Source organism: Aristolochia californica, unplaced genomic scaffold (assembly GCF_029961685.1).
Source record: "Aristolochia californica isolate CCGP_79_NKW_82.1479 unplaced genomic scaffold, dmAriCali1.0.hap1 SCAF_6, whole genome shotgun sequence".
NCBI classification, from domain to species: domain Eukaryota; kingdom Viridiplantae; phylum Streptophyta; class Magnoliopsida; order Piperales; family Aristolochiaceae; genus Aristolochia; species Aristolochia californica.
Genome location: NW_027182257.1, coordinates 11,333,588 through 11,354,801, shown reverse-complemented (window position 1 = coordinate 11,354,801; position 21,214 = coordinate 11,333,588). Strand labels below are relative to the sequence as shown.

The 21,214-nt window shown below is 38.7% G+C and overlaps 4 protein-coding genes across 7 annotated transcripts; 1 reads left to right on the top strand and 3 right to left on the bottom strand.

Annotated features, from left to right (window-relative positions):
• Positions 1-2,985: 2,985 nt before the first annotated feature.
• Positions 2,986-3,699, bottom strand: LOC137935254 (uncharacterized). Its single transcript, XM_068779943.1, has 2 exons — positions 3,392-3,699; positions 2,986-3,262 (listed from the first exon to the last, which is right to left on the bottom strand). The coding sequence occupies exons 1-2, from the start codon at positions 3,697-3,699 to the stop codon at positions 2,986-2,988; spliced, it is 585 nt and encodes a 194-aa protein (XP_068636044.1).
• A 3,709-nt stretch (positions 3,700-7,408) lies between these two features.
• Positions 7,409-18,087, bottom strand: LOC137933899 (vacuolar protein-sorting-associated protein 11 homolog). 4 transcript variants are annotated; one of them, XM_068778000.1, is made up of 8 exons: positions 17,718-18,087; positions 16,569-16,737; positions 16,141-16,282; positions 12,713-13,283; positions 11,661-11,834; positions 11,239-11,562; positions 9,285-11,036; positions 7,409-8,203 (listed from the first exon to the last, which is right to left on the bottom strand). In XM_068778000.1, the coding sequence occupies exons 4-8, from the start codon at positions 12,932-12,934 to the stop codon at positions 7,844-7,846; spliced, it is 2,832 nt and encodes a 943-aa protein (XP_068634101.1). In that variant the 5' UTR covers positions 12,935-13,283; positions 16,141-16,282; positions 16,569-16,737; positions 17,718-18,087; the 3' UTR covers positions 7,409-7,843. The 4 variants fall into 4 exon arrangements, with proteins under 4 accessions (XP_068634101.1, XP_068634100.1, XP_068634099.1 ...); XM_068777999.1 differs by lacking the exon at positions 16,141-16,282; XM_068777998.1 differs by lacking the exons at positions 16,141-16,282; positions 16,569-16,737.
• On the bottom strand, positions 13,905-14,891 carry LOC137935253 (uncharacterized). Its single transcript, XM_068779942.1, has one exon. It carries the CDS (start codon positions 14,889-14,891, stop codon positions 13,905-13,907), a length of 987 nt encoding a protein of 328 aa, XP_068636043.1.
• A 2,038-nt stretch (positions 18,088-20,125) lies between the features above and the next one.
• Positions 20,126-20,890, top strand: LOC137935251 (pentatricopeptide repeat-containing protein At4g39530-like). The gene has a single exon (XM_068779941.1). The coding sequence runs from the start codon at positions 20,126-20,128 to the stop codon at positions 20,888-20,890; it is 765 nt and encodes a 254-aa protein (XP_068636042.1).
• Positions 20,891-21,214: the final 324 nt, after the last annotated feature.

The following is a 21,214-nucleotide window of genomic DNA, read 5'->3' as shown; positions in this document are numbered from 1 at the left end:
AAACATCGGCCATGGAATTAGCAAATCTCAAGATGTGAGACTAAAAACAATAAAAAAGGCTAACAATTTCCATAATTATGCAACTCCCCAACTGGACCACTGTCTTTTTCTTTGCAACTGTTGAGTGTATATTTTTCATTGACAAATCTCAAAATATCAGATTAAATGACTTAGCAAACTCCCTTTTTACAATTCCTCAAACCATTTTTAGGGATTGTTTTCTTAGGTGAAATTAACACAAATTTGAGGGCCATGATCTCAGAAATTCATTAAATCAATTGAAGAAGATAAAAAAAGACATAAGTAAACAAAATAAGAAAAGAATATTAAATGAACAATATTATTTTCTCTTAATGCTAGCTTTTTGTATATACTTCTAATGAAGGATCACAAAACAAACCCAAGAACTGTCCTCAAACCATTCACACCACTACGTGATTTGGCCCCACTGCAAGCAGCTAATAATCCAAGGGCATTTTAGGGATCTGGATTGTTGGATAACTAATTACAGTGGCAGTTTTAGATCCTATTTTTGCTCCAGTTTGAACATTATTATTAGAAGTGGGATATTTGTCATCCTACAGTAATATCAAGCATGCTAAGATAGTGTTCAGAAAAACTTTATCGAGAGATGCAGACAACCAAACACATTTTCTCCTCTTTGATAACAAATGGATTTTGTTGTTACAATATTCTTGAACATTTTACACTATAATTTTGCATCCAAACACCTAAAAAAAATTACATGAATGGAATTCGGTATAAAAGTAAAAGCACATACTCTGCTTGCAGATTCTGGATAAGACAATTCTTAAAAAAAAAAATAAAAAAAATAAAAAAAAAAGCAAAAAATCCTCTGTATAGTTTGCATGCAATAAAACAAAATTATCTAAGCCAAGATGGCCCAAGCCAATTTAGCTTCTACAACCACAAGGAAAATTTGCCCCCACTTCTTTTTCTTCAAAAAATTGATTCCAAACAACCACAAGTTCTGAACAAATAAGTCACATATTGAACTAAGCTTTAGCTCAATGCACATAATTTGCATCTTCTCCTAAAATTATTTTGTAAGAAAGAGGAAGAAAAGCTATGTACATGCATTTTCTCTCCATATTCTAACTGCTTTTTATTTAGTTTTCTCTTTTATGAAATTCATTAACGTTGTTGCAGTGACAGCGGTTTTGGGAACCTCAGGTACATCTTTTGCAATTGTTCAACCACGTATCCTCCCTAAATGAATGTAAATACTACTCCCAAACACTTTCACTCTAACCCGGAGCCATTTAATTCGAAGTAGCAGGATAATTGAGATATACAATTCAGAAGACCAGCATAACTCAGTCTCAATTGTCAGTTTTTTTTGTTTCGGTGAGGGTCTTAAGAAAACTAAAATATGAGATAACGCAGAGAATAAAGCTCAAAAATTCTCGACGACTAGAGACATACAAAACGGCCACCTTTTCCCAGTAATTGACACAAACAAATTCTAGTCCCTCCAAGTACACCGCACTTCAGCAATGATCTTCACAAATCGCAAAATATCAAAACAGATTTGATCGCACACAAGCTAAAACGGGAAACAGAAAAAGTACCTCAACAATCCAAATAAAGAAATCGAAAGGCTCTGGAGACCGCACTTTGCTCATTTCCCGCATCCCGTTCCCAAAACCCCGGCCTCTAGAACCTCTCATACATCGAAATTCCAAGAGAACAACGAGGCACAAAAGGGTATCAAATAGAATTCACCGCTTCCCATATCATCAAACTTCAAAAAAGTTGACAAAAAGTGCATGAAGTGGGCATGGACAAAAACCCGTCAAAAGACGCGTGTTTCAGGAAAAAGAAGGATCGGTCATCGGAGCAGTGATCACTGATCACATTTCGAGATGGAGTTGAAAAAATGGTTTTAGTTTTCGATTTTTCTCCCTTCACTGGCCGCTTTCTATCTTTTTTCTTGCTTCAGAGTTTGAATGGCGGAATGGAAGGGTGGGTCAAGAAAGACCCATCGATTTGTTCGACTTTAGTGGAAGATTCCTTGTACTTTTTGCCTTCTTCCATTGCTTTCGGTAAATGACGCCATTCTCTCTTGCAGGAGTATCAAACCACCGACACAGTACACACAAGCATAGAGTGCTGTAGGTACGGATATGATTCATGAAGTATATGATATTCGTTCGGAATTGCGAAAATATTTTTTTTTAAATGATGCTGATTTTTATTAAGACAAAAGCTCAAAAGAGCATATTAAAAATGAGGGAATCCTTCCCATACAATGAGAGATTGTTGGAAAGTACCGAATTTAGCCAATTTATCAGCCAAAGAGTTGGCTGATCTAGGAATGAGATTCTAATTACAATGCAAAGAAGATACAATGTCAGCAATGCTGTCAGTGATGGGCCAATGGCGCCAAGGGGGGAAGCTATCTTTGGAACACCAACTAATAACCGTCTTTGAGTCGCCTTCAATGATTAACTTGCCATGAAGACGATCTCTGAAGATTTGAAGGTCGAACAGCAGAGCACTAACTTCAGCAGTATTAGAAGCGGCAATGCCCACCGGACCAGCATAAGAAAGAATGGGGTCTCCATTGTGACCTCTGAATACACCACATGTTCCTGCTGGACCAGAACATCCAATAGCACTACCATCAAAATTCAGCTTTATGTAGTCACTGGGGGGAAGATCCCAGATAGCCATTCTAGGTGCTCTGCTAGGGCCAAACATGTGAACGATCAAGTTCCAATTTTCCCGAAGGGAAACCCTTGAGAGAGTGGTAAAATCCTTCTTTGTATGAAGCCAGCTCGAGATGAGGCTGACGGCATGAGAAGCCGTGTTGTCTGGGGTGCTAGCTTTGGAGTTGAATCTTCGGTTGTTCCGCTCGAGCCAAATGCACCATGAAACATGCGCAAGACAGGTTGAAAGAATTAACTTGCCCAGCCGAGGAAGGAGAATCTCTCGAACCATCTCAAAGGTGTCAAAGAGGTTCTAATGTAGCCCCAGGTGGAGTCCGATTTTCTGAAATATCTTCATCCAAACTTGCCACGAAAATCCACAGTGTAAGAGGACATGTTGGACTGTCTCTTCACACTCACCGAATAGGGGACAAGAAAGATCGGGGGCAGTGAAGCCTCTTCGGTGGAGGTTGTCTAAAGTAAGAATTTGTTCTCTGATGGCAGACCACACGAAGAACTTGATTTTGCTTGGTGCTGAGAGTTTCCAAGCCAAATTTGCCTTGTGCTCATAAGGATTATAGTCTTGCTTTCTGATATGAGAGTAAGCCGAAGTGACAGTGAATCAGCCATTATTGTTGGGCTTCTAAATCATCTTATCAACTGAGTGCTCTCAAATAATAGTATTGCTCAGTTTAGTAAGGAGAGAACAAAAAGCCAACGATTTCTCATCATTTAATCCCCGACGAAACTGAAGGTTCCACGAGTGATCACTCCATGAATCAGCCATAGAGCAAGAGAGGTTATTTGCCACCCTATGCAGTCCCGGAAAGTCCTCTGAGAGAGATCGGGGGCCACACCATTCGTCCGACCAAAAGAGAAGGGTTTTTCCGTTGCCCGTGTGAAATGTGGTAGCATCTCTGAATACTGGAAGGAGCTTGAAAATTGTTTTCCATATTGGGGATAGGAGGCGAGCAGTGCCACCCTCTCTCCACCATGCACCCAAAAACTGAAGGTAGAATTTCACCATATTCTTCCATTAACTGTTATACTTGTTGTTGTAATTCCAAATCCATTTGAGCATTAGAGCTTTGTTCATTTCTTTTGTAGGTCGGATGCCCAATCCTCCCCTATTATGGGGCATGCATAATCCTTCCAACTGACCAGATGGTATCTAAAGGTATCTTCTGAACCCCTCCACAGAAATCGTCGACGGATGACATCAATTTTGGAGCAAACGGAGGTCGGACAGTGCATGAATGATAATATATAATTCGGAAGCCCCACCAGACAAGACTTGAGGAGAGTGAGACTCCCCGTTGTGGATAAGAGTTTACCCCTCCAAGTGGCTAGCCTCTTTTCAAATTTCTCAATGAGGGGGGACCATAGTGACGCCGAAGGCCGAAAATCAAAAAGTGGGAGTCCAAGATACGTAGCTGGCATATATCCCACAGAGCATCCCAGATAGGCCGCCATATTCCGAAGTCCAATTGGATCAATATGATAGCCAAAGAGAATGGTTTTTCCCCAGTTTATGCTCTGACCAAAAGCCAATTCAAATAATCCCAGCATGGCACGTAATTTTCTGATCTGATCCATAGTACCAACCCCGAAGCAAATAGTATCATCTGCAAACTGGAGAATCGGAATATCAAAGGTTGTGCAGTCAGTCGTGGGTAGGAGTCATCCCATGTTCTTGGCCGAGTAGATCAAGGACGATAGGTATTCTACCACCACATTGAAGATCAAGGGGGAGAGGGGGTCTCCCTGTCTGATTCCTTTTGTTCCCTTTAAATATCCGCAAATTGTGTCATTGAAAAGGACAAAGTAGCTTGCAAAGGATATGCAACTTTGGAATTGCGAAAATATGAAAAATATACTAAAAATATAAGAAAATAAGAAGAGAGAAAATTGTCATTCAATCATGTCTGAACAAATTATAAAATAATAGATAATACTAACCTCCTCTATGGTCTTCTACCTACTCCTTTGGGGGACTTCCTAGAAGCTTTTTAGCATATGGAAGTACTCTTTTGGATGAAGCTTGGAAAAATAAGTGAGAAGTTATGGTTATAAAAAGAAAGAGCAACATCAAGCTCTTTCTTACTCCTTTGAATCTATCCTGTGATTGATGTGAGCAGTTAGATATGGTTTGTGCACAAACGAATATGGCAAATACTATTTATATGCAAACCTAAACTGAGCAATACTCACCTTTTCTTTTTTAGCAGAATGCATTCTATATCATCATATGAAGATAGACAAAATCATGAGAATGAAGGTACTCATAGAGTTTGAGACTGAGCAGTTTTGGTAAAATAAGTTTCTACAAGACAAGAATTACTTTTTTTTTATGGTATGTGCGAATATTAACACTCTAAAAAACAGAAACATTGCAACCACCAGATATTATGTACCCTATATTTAGCAGAACTTGCATTTGAACCTTCGAATTCAAAACTTTGACACTAAAATTATACCTAAGGAATTTTTCTCAAAAAAAAAAAAAAATTATACCTATTGAATTGTTAAACTTTGTTACAGAATGAGTTCCAGGGCAAATGATTCTGCTAAGCGATCTAGAATCACAAGTTGAGTTAGACAAACATGTGAAGGATACTAGTATGGGAGGAATAGGGTTTGCCAAAATATTAAACATGCTATAAGAGAAATTCAGTCAAGATCTTGTCATTAGGAGCACAAAAACTAAAGAACAAAAAAATTCAAGGCAAAGAACCAAAAGTAAATGGAAATATCTGTGCCTGGGGAGGTAACAGTTACAATGCAATGGACAAGGTAAGACAGTACCTCTTTGACTATCAGCCTTTGACATAGGAAAAAGAGTGAGATTTGATAACCACAAGCAACAGCCCATCTACTATTGCAACCCAACAAACAGAAAAAGAAAAAAAAAAAAAAAAGGACTTGTTTAAACCACATTATTGCCTAAACTTGTTCAAGTTCTCAGGTACCCTGATGCAAATTGGCAAAACCAATTCATTTTACTTGCTGCGAAATATACACCCACTAAATGTAAAGGATACAAGAAACATATAATCTTCAAACTTTCAATGAAGCTCCTTAAACTTGACTCCTTGATATTTGGATTACAGGTCAACACATCAATCAAAATTTTGAATATTAAAGCTCACCCATATTAGGCAAGCTTTGGCTCTGCCACAAACTGATCAATGCTCATTTGCCACAATGACCTCACTGTGTAAACATCTGACATACGAAACCTAACAAATCTGTGCTGTAACTCCCGAAAGGACTGCATATCAACCACTAGAAATATTTTTTTTCGTAAAATACGATCTTCGGACCAATGGTTCGCGGTCACGCTCATCATAGCTTAATTGGGCTGTAGCCCCAGAATCCTTTTCCCTGCCATCCTCAATCCCACCCCTTAATAGCTCAAGCAAAAGAGAGATTGCATCTAAATTTACTAGAACTGAAAAGAAATGCTTATAACCTGATAGATCCCACAAGACGTCCGCTGCAGCAGCTTTTACTTCGTTATTACCGTTTCAAAGAATTCTAACAACATGTTCAACTATAGCTATAGCATTTTTCTCTGCAACAGCCAAAATACAAAACACATCTTCTGCTATTTCTCGTCCAAGCGGTTCCAGCCCTTCAAGCAGTTGAGTAAATAAAGGAATAGCCCAGAGCATGCGACTGGTTTTATATAGTCTATGTGGGACTAGATTATACCTAAAGCAATACCTGCAGTAAGCTTTGTAGGTATATCTCCTTCCCTTAGCAAGCGAACAAGCACATGCACTACAGCCAAACCGACAAGAATTTGACGGACCCTTCAGACCGAGCAACCCAATTGCAGTAGCAGCCCTAGTACTTAAACCATTTTACCAGACACAGCAGCTTCGATGAGTAAAGGAGCTCCGCCGACACTGATAATGACCAGCCTCACCTCCCTTAACATTGCTCGCGCTGTAGAATTTCCAATACGTAGCGCCTCATGTCGTTGGCCGAAGAAGAAATGAGATTACGAATAATTTCCAACTCACCGTTCCTACTAAGAATAATTCCTACTGATACCATCGCAAGTTATATTTGTTCTGAGGCACTTTGAGAAGAGTTTTCCGAAAACCGGCCTGAGACTCATGCAGCAACCGCAGTATCAAAGGAATGTGCCGCACTGAGCGATTAGGAGACAAAGCGAGCCTGCACCATGGAGAGCCAAGCAGTTAAGACACTAAGTCGGCGCTTCCTGTATCGAAGGGTGGCGACCAGAAATGGGTCCCGAGCAACAACTCTACGAGGCTAGGTAAATATTGTTACATATTTGCGCGTTACATATTTGCGTGACATTATTCTAGATTTTTATCGGATAATATTATTTATTATACTTTAATTATTTTATATACTTTTAAGTAAATTTTGTCATTTTTTCCATATCTATTGAGTAAATAATGTAGGGAAGGAGTCTCCACCCTTCCTGCTGATCAATTGTCATTCTCGAGGTCAATAAAATCCATAACCCAGACAAGAAATCCAGTCTGATTGAACCCAATTCAACTGTCCAATCTAATCCACTTTGATCTAAGTTTTTAGATTTTGCAACCTCTTTTCTGGTTTTATTGCCAGTACATTCAATATGCACTAGAACATGTGTCCGGTTCATGCAAATTGTTGTCGTTTAGAGGCTGCTAATCCTTTAAAAATGATTCAAGGGATCAGGTTTTGAAACAATAATCTGAGGCATAAACACAAAATAGATCAATGCTGTTGTCAATTTGCAGGAACACATATCTGACGAAGTTCAGGGGATACATTGCATGCAAGCATGTAAATGTTATACTGATGAAACAGCAACAAAATCATTACAAGGCAGGTATCCCCACTCTCCAGAACTTACATAACAGCAGTTGTAAGCAGACATAATATAAAGGATACAAGAAATTCACAGGGTAAACTTTCGAGATTAGTATCACATTAAAAATGGTTCTTGGAGCAGAAGTGACTAGCTCTCGCAGCCGGGAACCTTCCAAACAATAAAAATTTTGAGGCCCGATAAAAATGAGTTGGAACTTGATGTGCTTGAACTTGTATTGTATTCGAGCTCTGGAAATAAATCATTTCTCCACAAGTCATTGACAGTAAAAGAACTTGCTTAAATAACCTCCTTCCAGCAAACCAGGGAAGACTGATCAGGTAGTATTATCTTGTGGGACTTCAATGGTTTTACTGATAATACCCTTACCAAAATATTCAGCAACTACAGAGAACCCATCTTTGGAGTTCTTGACTTGATGGAAGAATCGATCATGATCTCTGGCATTCAGTTCTAAGTTTCTCTTCGTCTCTAGGACTGACCTGTACTCAGGTGCACATTCAGGGCACTCTTTCTCATTGTCACCCAGGCACCGTTGATGAAACGAATGCATGCACATAAAATGGACTGCAGGAAGATCAAGTGTGAAAGTGCAAGCAGAGCATTTGCTCAGCTGGAAGATCCTTGCGTTGTTCCTCAAATCCTGGACCTCATTCCTCATAGCTGAGGTTTCTTCCTGCACAACAAAGATCACATATCACCACATACTTCACAATTAGGAAGATCATTTCTAATGTTCCTGCTTTTCTTCACAATTTGGAAGTTCATTTGTAATGTTACTGCTTCTAAGGCTTTCAATGGATTTGATCCGAAACCATTTCAAAAAAAAAAAAAATGGATTTTTGTTTATAATGAAGCTCTTCACTGATAACAATGGTGTACCTAACTTGAGTATATAGTTTTTTTATTTCTAAAAGATCTGACTAACAGGGAATAGCACTACTCTAAGGTAGAGCACATATACATATATGAAAAAAAGAGTCTGGACCAAAATCCATTAAAGCTAGGTGCATCAAATTTGTTATTTAACTTTCGACTTTGAATTAAATGGTTTAAAACTTGATTTCTTCTTCTTCTTTTTTGAAATGATTGATTTCTTCATATTGAAGATATATTTTATAATCCCATGCATTCTTGATTGATGTTCATTTGCGTTATTTTTTTTAGTCCGTATCAATTTTTAATGATAAAATGAAGATAATGGCATTATTATGAATAGGTAGAAGTCAATGGCATCCTTAATTAAAAAAAAAAAAAATGAATGACTTTTTTGAAGAAGTAAAATTGGGTGTAACTAAAGTTGGTTAAACTTGAGTCCAACTTCCTTTCCCACTACATGTATTCATTGGTTTTCAAAACCACATGCCTCAAGGTCGGCAGGTTGGAAATGATTTCAAGGCTATAACTCTTAAGAATAAAGGTGCATTTGGTTGAACCTCATTCTTGGAGAATATTTGAAGGTGGAGATAAAAAGAGAAGAGCAAGCAGTACTTGGCACTCCTAGAGAAACATGTTGTTTTCATACTTATTGAAAATTTTAGCTTTCTATGAAAAATAAAAAACAGGTGAATCCAGGTGCAGAAGCTCAGACAGGAATTAGAGTAACAACTTTAACAACTTTATCATTTCAAGCTTGTTAAATGATTATGAAGGTTTGTCAAAAGAAAAAAAAAGAATCGATATTCTACTTTTTGTATTCAGCTGCTAAGACTCAACATTTAAATAGCTAAATGATGTCCATCCCCAAGAAAACTAACCTGATACTTCTCAATAGCTTTCCTATCCTCATCAATCAGCTTTGATTCTTGTTCAAGTTTCCGAGCAATATAATCTTTCACAACAGAGAGAGTAAGACATGGGTTCTTAGCAAGAGTCTGTAGAACTATAATTGGGGGTAATATGTCATCTCTTTCAATATATGACAACACCTCTTTGACTTCCTTGGAGCAATCCTCTCCAAGTTCCCCAAAGTACTTGAGCAGATCAGCCCAAAGAGATGAATCCCCACCTTTGCTCACATCTCCTAGCCTCTTGCAGCAAGCAATCAACCCCTCATGATCATGGGCCTGCATATAGCAACCAATCACTTCTTTATAAAGCTTCATTTTCTCGTATAAGAACAGAAGCCCTTCATTGAATGAGTTCATCTCACAAAGAATGACAGCAAGATCCACATCATATAAAGGCTGTTCCATGTCAGCAGGCCATGCCCTCTTGAGCAATGCCAGTCCTTTCTCAAGCCGTTGCTTGTGCTCCTCTTTATTCACATCTTTGCTTTCAGCCGTTGTGGATGTTGAAGCACCTAAGGAACTAGTTCCTTCCAGATAGGGAGCAACAAAGCCATTTTCCTGTGAGAGTGACGGAAAGTTCAAGTCATTAGATAGGTATAGCTCCAGGAGGGTATTGTGAATTTCTACTTGCACAGGGGAGTCTTCCACTTTGCCAATATACTTCTCAAAAAAATCCATAAGAGCCTGAGGATGGTGGATGAAGATATTGAGAAAATCTACAGGAGATGGCAGTATAGATAAGTGGGTTCCACTTGAGGCCTTCTTTGTGCTTGATTCTTCATCAAGAGTGCACAATCTCATTAGAATATCAGTAGTCTCTACCGGCTTATGCTCCACAAGAATCTTACCATACTCCTTCACAGTTATCCCAGCTTGATAAGGTTCAAGACTTGATATATAATCCAGTGCTTCCTTAAACCTATCAAGGTCTTCAAGTAAGATCTTCAAGTACCACTCATGTTTGTGCGCTTTCTTAGCAACATACATAGCATGCTCATGATAGCCAGCAGCACGGCAGACTCTAATGGCAGTCTCCACATCAAATTTGTGCTCTCCAAGCCCATCTTCACTCTTAATGAACAAATCCAGCTTTTCTACGTCTTTCAATTTTGTATAGCAGTTTAGCAATAGGGTTGTATGATCTTTTGAAGCCAGTCCTTTCTCATGCAATTTCTCCAAATAGTTTGTAAGATTATAGATACGTTGGGCATCAAGAAACTTTTGTATCACATAAGAAGGTTCAAGATGACCAATAGTGTGGATATATTGGGCCATGGCTTCATCATAGTCTTGTTTCCCATATAAATGGTCCCCATACTTCCTTAGGACTTCAGCTGTGGCCTTTGCATCTGCCTGGGCACTCTGAACAAGATTGATGGCAACCGTATACAAATTTTTCTTGAAGAGCATATCTAATTTGCTCTCCATGTCCTTCTCTCCAATGACTAAAGCTGTTTTGTCATTAAGTATCAGAACTACGTTACCCCATTCACAAATCATATGTGATACCTCCTTAACTATCATGCTTTGGGCAATCAACCGGTTCTTAAGATCATAAACATTGAAGGTATTCTTATTGCTTCTTGGATCTGCAATGACACATAGTAGGTATCCCCGAAACCACCCCAGAAATTTCTTCTCCCCTTCAAAAGCCCAACAGGGCCCACGACCATCAACTTCATAGAAGTAAACTGCCTCGGGACGACCAATTATTAGTTCCTGAAAGATGAACAACAGAATATATAAATTTAATGGAGCTTTTTGCCAGCAGAAACAAAGTAATCAACCACTTTAAACCATCTAATTAACCATGCTCCAAGACAGCTCTTTTATGGAGGAATACAAAGGAAAATTACCATAACGAAAGATAAATAGAAATAATAGTTAGACATAAAACAAAAAAAAACAAAAAACTGCATACCGAGCGATCACTCATTGCTACACTATTGACATCACATCCAATATGATCTAATGTCTGGCGCCTAGGTGGTTGATCCTGCAAACTGAACAAGCTCACCGAAGAAGGAGTAACAGCGAAGAGTTGCAGGGATTGGCCATCGACTCTGTAACCTAATCCTGTGACTGAAGAGCTACTCTTTTCAGATGTATTCTCCACCTGGAGTGTGAAACGAGTGATACGCTCCCTCGCAACATCCCCTTTGATGCAGTAAATACAACCATTGTCCAGTCCAACTGATATGAGTAATATAGGCGGAGCTTCCTCAAGAACTAAGAATGATGTTATCTGCAAATAAGCATGTAATCAAAATAAAAAGTATACAGAGAGAGAAAGAGAGAGAGAGAGAGAGAGAGAAGCCAGATAGAAAGGACATCTTTATATACCTTTGCAACTGGAAATTGACTGGTAAATATACGTAAAATTTGGATACAAACTGGAATATTAGTGCTTGAGCTTTCTGATTGCATCTTGTCCAGGTCAAAAACCTTCAGGCTGATTGGTGATAGCTGTGGAGATGTTTGCTCATCCACTCCAACAGTTACAAGAAAATTACGTAGCTGAGTAATTAAGAGAGGAATAAATGACTTAATGTGGCATCCACAGTACATAATTTAAGCAGCAAGATTTCCATTCTAAGGATTCAAATATTATACAGATTCGAGTAGCATTCCTGTTCTTCCCTGCAACAAGATGTCCTAATGTCTGCAAGTAATAGGCCCACAGAGGCACAGCAGATTGGTGTAATGTATTGACAAAGTATTTATTTGCTCCGAACTAAACATGCATGATGAGTTAAAACCGTAGGTAGAACTAGAAGTAGATTATGCTGCTAAAAGATGCATGATGAGTTAGAACTGAATGTGAAAGTCTTGCTGGACTTCAAATTGGTTTAGAGCACACAAAAACGAAAGATGTAGAATGAGCATAGAATAAAATATCAAAGAATATAATCTAAGAAAACCCCGACTATAAGTTTTAAAATCAGACCAAGCAGATATAAGATTGAGTTTCTAATGAACCCTCAACTGTAGGAAAAGAAAAAGAGTGAGTGTGTGTGTGTGAGAGAGAGAGAGAGAGAGAAACTAAAACTGAAAAATTGAATGGGCTAAAACAAAAATGAATTACAATAACAGCATAAGTAGTAATCAAGAACTAAAATGGACAAATAACAGTGAACAAAAAGGGAAGACAGGTATTTACACCATTGAGATACTGTGCCAACACCACAGAGACGAACTCTGCCAAGGAAGCTAAAAGTAATTAAATTAAAACCAACGAAGTAAGGATGCTAAGCAAAACAAAGGATTTCCACCAAATACACGCAGCTTTAAACATTGAGAATCATAATCTCTAGCAGAAAAACGGGAAAGACATTTCCATACAAATTACAGATTAACGCCATCAAAAGACAATACAAAGAAAGAAAAGTCACTACCTTTAACTGTTGAACAAACAAGACAGCAGATGTGTGGGCCTGGAAACCATACATGAACTTCAGCCCTCGATCAAGCAAATTCACGGTACCATCGTCACAACCCACAACAATCTTCCCTCGTCCGCTCGAACAACATTCTATGTTTCCCTCAATTTCCTTCGGCATCGAACATTTTCCCGAGGATTTCTCCTCGAAAAACTCGAATTTCCGCCACTGGTACATCTCTCATGGACCAAACAACGAACAGAATTTCTATTTATCTGCTAAACAGATTAGAACTCTTATCCTTCCTAGCCGTCGAACGATCCTTAAACCTGGATACTCTTCTTCTCTGCGTGTTCCTTCCCTCCCTCCGTTCCTCTCCTACTCCCTCTGGTTCTTCCCCCGTATGTTTCGATCTAACCAGCAAGAGGTTTATTTGAATAATACTTTTAATACATTACAAGATGAACCCTGGCTCCGTTGCTCGAGGTAATTACATCCAGGTACGAGTTGACAGGTTCCATCTCCTCGTGCCAAAGAGGCAGAGCATCAAGAGGATAAAAATTTTACTCACACCTTCGGAGTTTATCTGCAAAATAACAGTCATAAGCCACAACAGTAAAGAACAAATAAAAATAGAATGAAAACAACAAAAAAGTTGCAGCAGTTGTAAGGCAATTTTTAAGGTGTGAATATATTACTGAGAGAGAAAAAAAATACAAACCATACTAAACAGGACCTTCCTCCACAACAAGTTGTTGGAGAAAAACACCTGTTTTAGCCCCACTATCCGCCAAGTGATTTGCGGATCTAGGAATATAATTCCACTTGCATCGTATTTGGGAAATTAAAGTACATATATCATCAAAAAGATCCCAATGCCGCCATGGGGGTTTGCATGTCTTCTTACACCAACTGATAACAACTTGTGAATCGCCTTCGACAAATAAAGGTCCTTCCATTCTCTGATGAAACAACTTCAGGCCATTGAACAACCCAGATAACGCAGCAGTTGTTGAGTCTGATATGCCGAGTGGCCCGCAAAAAGAGAGGAGCAATTTTCCTTGGTCCCCCCCCCCCCATATCCAGCTAACCCCGGACAACCTAACGCACTTCCATCAAAGTTTAGTTTAAAAAATCCAGTCGAAGGAAGAGACCAAGTCTCCATAGTCGGAGGGCGGGGGGGATAGGACAATTTTGCAACAAGATCTCAATTCTCACGAAGAATGATCCCTCCAAGACTTTTGAATTCTTTTCGCATCCGAATCCAAGAGGTGACTTGCCCCACAATCTGATTGCAAAGAATGTAGTCAGGAAGGGATTTGTTATTAAACTTTTTGTTATTCCGTTCTTTCCAAAGGCCCCAGATCATGTGACCGACGCTGCAGGAGATTAATAACTTTCCAATTTTAGGGAGATTAACCTTTGTAATCGTGTGGATTGTAGAAACGAGATTTTGGGATGAGCAATAGTGCAAGCCAATTTTGTTGATGAGATTTGTCCATACCGAGTGCGCATAATTACAATGCAGAAGTACATGATCTGCAGTTTTAGTGGAGGACATGCAAAACAGGCAAAGAGGATCCAAAACATGCGTTCCCCAACGAATTAGCGCATCTGATGTTAGGATTTTGTTTTGGCAAGCAGTCCAGATAAAGAATTTTGCTCTCGGGGGTACGTGTAGGGACCACGCAATGGCTGATGGGTGACAAGATTGAGCATGGGAGGGGGGTAGATGAGCTTTATAGGCAGATAAAGCAGAAAACGTACCTTTGGGACAAAGTGTCCATATCAGGGTGTTTGGGCCATTTTTGACACGGGCCGAAGATAGACTCGTAATGAGTTCGGCGGCTTCAATAGTTTCTCTTTCCGTCAGCCCTCTACGGAGATTTAGGTTCCAATCACAAGAATTTTGTCCAACAGTAGAAATATTAGCCTCCTTATTTCTAGCGAGAGAGTAGATTTGACCATAGCAAGAGTTTAGACTAGCCTGACCTATCCACCAATCTGTCCAAAACCTTGTCCTACTTCCAAATCCAATATAACACTTGATAACGTTTTTGAAGACAGGCAACAACTTAGCTATTTTTTTCCAGATAGGAGATAATCTGTTATACCTTCCTCCTTCAGTCCACCATCCCAAAAACTTATCTGCTTTACTCGCCACCATGTTTTGCCAATCCAGAGACAGGGTCATGTTGAATTTCTAGATCCACTTCAAAAGCAGAGCCGAGTTTGTTGTTGCAGTGTTGCGAATTCCAAGGCCACCCTCAGCAAAAGGTTTACATATGTCAACCCATTTTACAAGAAAATATTTTTTTTCACCATTTTGCCCACCCCATAAAAATCTTCTTTTCTAAAACTTTATTCTCTTCCTTTCAGAGGTTGGGCAATAGTACTTTGATAAAAAGTAAGATAGAATATCATGTAAACATGACTTAATCAGAGTGAGTTTACCAGTTTTAGACAAAAACTTACCTCCAGAAAGCGAGCCTACCTTCAAGCCATTCAATGACTGGGTGCCAAGAAGATTTTTTGGGTAATACAGGAAAAAGGGGGAGACCCAAATACGTACACAGAGAAGTGGCAACTTTACAACCCAAATAGTTTGCCATGGAATTAAGAACCAAAGGATCAATATTGAAACCCAGAATGGAAGATTTAGCCCAACTTACCTTCTGCCCAGAAGACAGCTCAAAGAGGTTTAATAGAGCTTTCAAGTGGGAGACTTGAGAAAGTGAACCTTCTCCAAAAAATATAGTATCATCAGCATATTGCAATAGAGGAATGTTCTGCTCAGAATTAATCGAGATAGGCTTAAGCCAACCAGTCTGTTTGGCAAATCCGACCACATAAGCAAGATGTTCCCCCATGAGAGTGAACAGAAATGGGGACAGTGGGTCGCCTTGTCTTATTCCTCTAGTAGCTTTGAAATATCCGCAAAGGGACCCGTTTACTAGAACAGAATAATGTGGGGAAGAAATGCAACTCCTCATCCAGAATTTCCACCAAGTCTCAAAACCCATTCTATCTAAAAGATAATCAGCTAGCTTCCAATTTACTCTGTCAAAGGCCTTTTCAAAATCTATTTTCAGGACGAATCTTGGCTGTTTTGATTTTTTGAAAGTGTCTAAGAGCTCGTGGGCAGCCATGGCAGAATCTAGAATATTTCTGTCTCGGATAAAAGCACTTTGGCAGGGGCTAATAATTTTAGGGAGGTGGGTCCAAAGGCGGTTAGCCGGCAGACGGGCTATGATTTTATAGTAGCTTGTGGTCAGACTTATAGGTCTAAAATCCTGAGGAAGATTGGCAGGGGATTTTTTTTGGGATAAGGGCAATAAAAGAAACACCAATTGCCTTATGGGTGATGCCGACTTAGTGAAAATTTTGGATGAACACATAAACATCTGATTTAATAGTATCCCAATACTTATGATAAAACTCACCATTAAACCCATCTGGGCCAAGGGCTTTATCCTTCGGGAGCCCCATAGCAGCCAGTTCAACATCTTCTATGCTGAAGGACTTTTCTAAGTTTGCAGCTTTGGACAAGGAGATTCTCTAGTAATCGAGTTGATGCAATTTCGGCTGATTGAAACGTTCTTCAGCATATAGTTCTGAGAAAAACTTCACGAAGAGATTAGGGATAGAGGGGCTATCCGTTATCACTTGGTCTCCATGAGAGATGGAAGTGATACGGTTAACCTTCCTTCTAGCCGAGGCAATAGCATGAAAATTTTTTGTATTTCCATCCCCTTCGGCCATCCAACGAAATCTTGCTCGCTGTTTCCAACGAACAGTTTCGCAACATAGCATAGTAGAAAGATCGAAATGTAATTAAGATCTAAGAATTAAATCAGAAGAAGAAATAGACCTTTGCTCTTCGAGTAAGTCGAGCTCCGAGATGCGTCTGCGAACCGAGTCCTTCCGAGCAGCAGCAGCAGCAGCAACACGGTGGGAAGCATACCACGAATGAATCTTCAATTTCAGAGCTTTTAATTTCAGGGCGAGATTCCAGCCAAGGTTAGGGTGTCGGGTCAATTCTTGCCACCAGACCGGAATGGAAGAGTTAAAAACTTCCAGCAAGATCCAAGAATTTTCAAAAAGGAAAGGAATGTGCCCCCAGGATAGGGGGAGATTATTAATTTGAATAGGCCATTGATCATGGATAATGACGACACTCAGTGATTAACAAATGAACATAAGGATCACAGAAATTGAGAATGTGCACAGCACAGGTTGACAATCAAATAGCAGTTTATTTTATAGTAACCTGCATAATATACTTAGAGAATCAATGTGTTTTGAATTGGGAGAAAAGAAGCCTATTTCATCCATGCGTGGCAATGATTGGCAGAAAAAAATTATTATTTATTAGATTCCAACCAACATGAGCCAATTATAGTTAAATTTCTGCCATCTATTGGTTCAATAAAATAAGCCTTTCAACCAGTTGTACCAACCTCACTATCCCAATACCCCTGGTGACACTTGAACCCAATAACTTATACCAGAAAACCCCCCATGTGTCAATCTAACTCAAATTTTACTACAAAATGAAAAGAAACACTAAATTCTTGCTGGATGGGACCAGGTTTTATAGTTCATATGTGAAAAAAGAATAAAACTGTCACAGATTTGAAAAGAATTGAAAAAGAGAAAAAACTCACAACAACACCACCACTTGCACCATCTCGAGCAATAGCAAGAGAGACTGCTTTCACCACTAATTTCTGCTTCACAGCAGTAAAGTTAAAAATAATGTTCAAATAGGAAAAGATACAAAATTTAGCAATTCATACATCGGTATATAAATACACTAGACCTTAAAACCCTAAAAGTCCCAAACCCCAACTCTAATCCCGAAATTAACCTATCAAGACGAAATTGAACCCTAAATCCCATAAACCCTAACCTAAAATCCAACAATTAGGCCACAATCAAGATAAATTACGCACAGAAATTAAAATTAAATCAAATACAACACTAAATTAGTTGAAAAAAAATTAGGGTTTCGGCATACCTTTTGAAATCTGGGGAAAACCACCGCCGAATGGGGAAATTTAAGCCCAGTCGAAGAAATCGACGCCTAAATGTCAAAAATCGAAGGATATCGAAACCAGAATAGGATAAATCGAAGGAAATCGGGGGGAGGGGGGAGGAGGAAAGAGAAGAGCGAGAGCGAGAAGGGAGAGGGAGGCCGAGAGTGAGAAGAGAGGGAGGCCGAGAGGGAAAAGAGAGAGGGAGACGAGAGAGGGAGAGAAGGAAGAGTGAGGCCGAGAGAGACGAGAGGAAGCCAACAGCGAAAACGATAGATACGGGAGAACGCAGAGAGAGCGAAGACGAAAGGAAGAATATGGGGCGAAAACAAAGAGAAATGAGAGGAAAATTTTCGTTACAGGGGGGGGGGGATTCAACTGAATGATTCGTAAAATAAGTGGGAAACCAAAATCCCGTTTTTTGCCGAGAATGAAGTGATTTGAAGTGATATAATTTCACTTCAATTCAATTCATTCTACTCTAACGTCGTATTTTAATAAATTAGGTAATATGGAAAATTCATTCTACTTCATTGTGGACTAAAGGGGGTTAATTAATAAAATAAAAATTTGATCTTCATCTTCATCTTCATCTTATGCATCTACATGATTTTCATCTTCAAAATGAGTATTAGTGTGGATAACTTCATCTTTGAAATCTTCGAAATAAGGTGTTAGGGGGGTTAGTCCACAATGAAGTGGAATGAATTCCCCCCGTATTACCTGGTTCATCCCACTTATGGCATTAATCCAGAATGACTTGGACTTGAAATGAGATAACACCATTTCATCTCCTCAGGCAAAAACGACAGAATTCTGTTTTTGCCCTTTTTTTCAAGTCATCCACTTACCGCGACGGCGTCGCTTCTTCCCCCCCCCCCCCCGAAACAAAAAAATCATGCTCATTTCCTTTCTCCTCTCCTCTCGCTCAGCCTTCGTCTCTGGACAAAAAATTTTGCCCGACATCTTCTCTCTTTTTTGCTGTCTCTGCTCGCTCTGCTCCTCTCGCTCGGCGATCGTCTTCGTTCTCTGCTCCCTCTCTTTTGTTGTCTCTCGTTTTCGCCCCATCTCCCTCTCTCGTCTCTTTCTCTCTCGGCCTTTCTCTTCCCTCTCCCTCTCTCTTTTCCCTCTAGGCCTCCATCTCTTTTCACTCTCGGCCTCCCTCTTCCTTCTCGTTCTCGCTCTTCTCTTTCCTCCTCCCCCGATTTCCTTTGATTTAACCTATTCCGGTTTCGATATCCTTCGATTTCCTTCAATCTTCTTCGATTTTCGACAGTTAGGCGTCGATTTCTTCCATTGGGCTTACATTTTCCCATTCGATGGTGATTTCCCCCAAATTTCAGAAGGTAATCCGAAACCCTAATTTTTTTTTCAACTAATTTAGTTTTGTGTTTGAGTTAATTTTAATTTTTGTGCGTAATTTATCTTGATTGTGGCTAATTTTAAAACGTTAGACAACTTTGGAAGCTTATTATTCTGTTGGCCAGTTTTATACGAGGCAGGTTTCTAGAATCTGGATGCCATGATGGATATTTAATCTAGTGGTAGCTGATCTTTCATTTCTGGTTCCACCCTTACTTATCTTTAGGTCCATTATCATAATATGTTTCACCCACAATGTTGATGTTGGATGCAGGGCCCTCTTTTCCAATTGAGAACCGAATAAATCCAGTCACCATGAGGGCACTGAAGACCCACTTAGACCGTGCAAAAAGCCTTCCATTTGTAAAAAGAATTTCTGATTTCCATTTGCTGTTGTTGTTGGCTAAGTTTCTGGATGTCAATTCTGATGTACCTGCATTGGCTAAGTGTGTGCAAGTTCAAACTCCTGTTCCAAAGGGAGAAACTTCTCTGTGTTGTATTTGTGTGGTTGAATTTAGGTAAAAGTAAACGCTAGGCGGTCTCCAACATATCGTTGAGGGAGAAACTTCCCCATCGGATAAAGGCTGACTTCTTTGCATTTTGTTTTCTTGGAGCTATTTCTATGAAATTCTCACGATTTTAAAATAAACTTGAGGTAAAGTAGAGTGACATTCAGTGTTTCACTGAAAGGAGGTTTGGAAGACCACAGAGCGGAGATTATTATGTGAGAATAGATCCATAAGTTTTATCAGTGCTGACTTACATGAGTCAGTATGGTTCCTTTACAAGATATAGCATAAAAATTAGTATCTTGTTTTTGAATTTATTGTAGAATCATAAACCGAACTAAGCAGTAAGTCTTTTATAAATTGGCTTGCAGATAGTTGCTGTACCTGATAGCTAAAGTGTATCAGTGCGACCTTGTAAAAGGTCTTCTCTTCTGTGAATAGCCAATTCAGTGAACTAGTTAAGGCTTTTCTTTGCATAGCCAATTGAGCGAACTAGTAAATGTTGTATGGAAAGGTTGCATATGTCTAATGGATCTTTGATACGACTTGGATATGATGCTGATTCCTTTTCAGCCAATGCACTTGTTGATATTTATGCTAAATTAGGAGATATTGAAGCTGCTATGATGGTTTTTGAGAAAATTTTGCTACCTGATATTGTTTCATGGAACACTCTTATTGCAGGTTGTGCTCTTCATGGTTTCCATGATCTAACACTGGAATTGTTGCAAGAGATGAAAGTGTTAGGCACAACTCCAAACAAGTTCACTCTATCTAGTATTCTTAAAGCTTGTGCAGGCATGGGAATGATCGATTTGGGCAGGCAAATTAATTCACATTTGATCAAAGTGGGTTTTGATACTGATGTATTTGTCTGTGTGGGACTTGTTGATATGTACTCAAAATGTGGTCTTATGGAGGATGCAAGAAGGGTTTTCAATTTGATGCCTATGCATGATTTAATTTCTTGGAATTCTATAATCTTAGCCTACGTACAAAATTTGAATGATGAAGAAGTCATATCACTTTTCTGTGAGATGCAAAAAGAAGGGTTTAACTGTAACCAAACAACATTGTCCACTATTCTGAAATCAATTGCTAGCTTGCAGTTAATTGATGCGAGCAAAGAGATCCACTCATATGCTATCAAATTGGGGTTGGAGTCTGATGTTTATGTCACAAATAGTCTTATCGATCCATATGGCAAATATCATTATACTGAGGATGCAAGGAAAGTTTTTGTCATTTTATACCTTTTTGTCACGTGTTTTATTTTTATTTATTAAGTATTTTAATTTATTAAGTATTTTTATACTATATATTATGTTATTACAAAATAATTTATTTATTAATTATATTCATTTATGTTATTTTTAACTGTTTTATGTAATTTAAATAATTTATTCTAGTCACAGGTAATTAGTATATTAAGTTATAATAAACTGTGATCATTAATTGGTTTAATTATGCAATTTCTATAATTAATTAAATAATTAAATTTATTTATTATATTCCCTTATATTATTTTTTAATTTTTATTAATTTTATATAATTTATTTTAGTCACACGTAATTAGTATATTAATTTATAATTAATTTTAATCATTAATT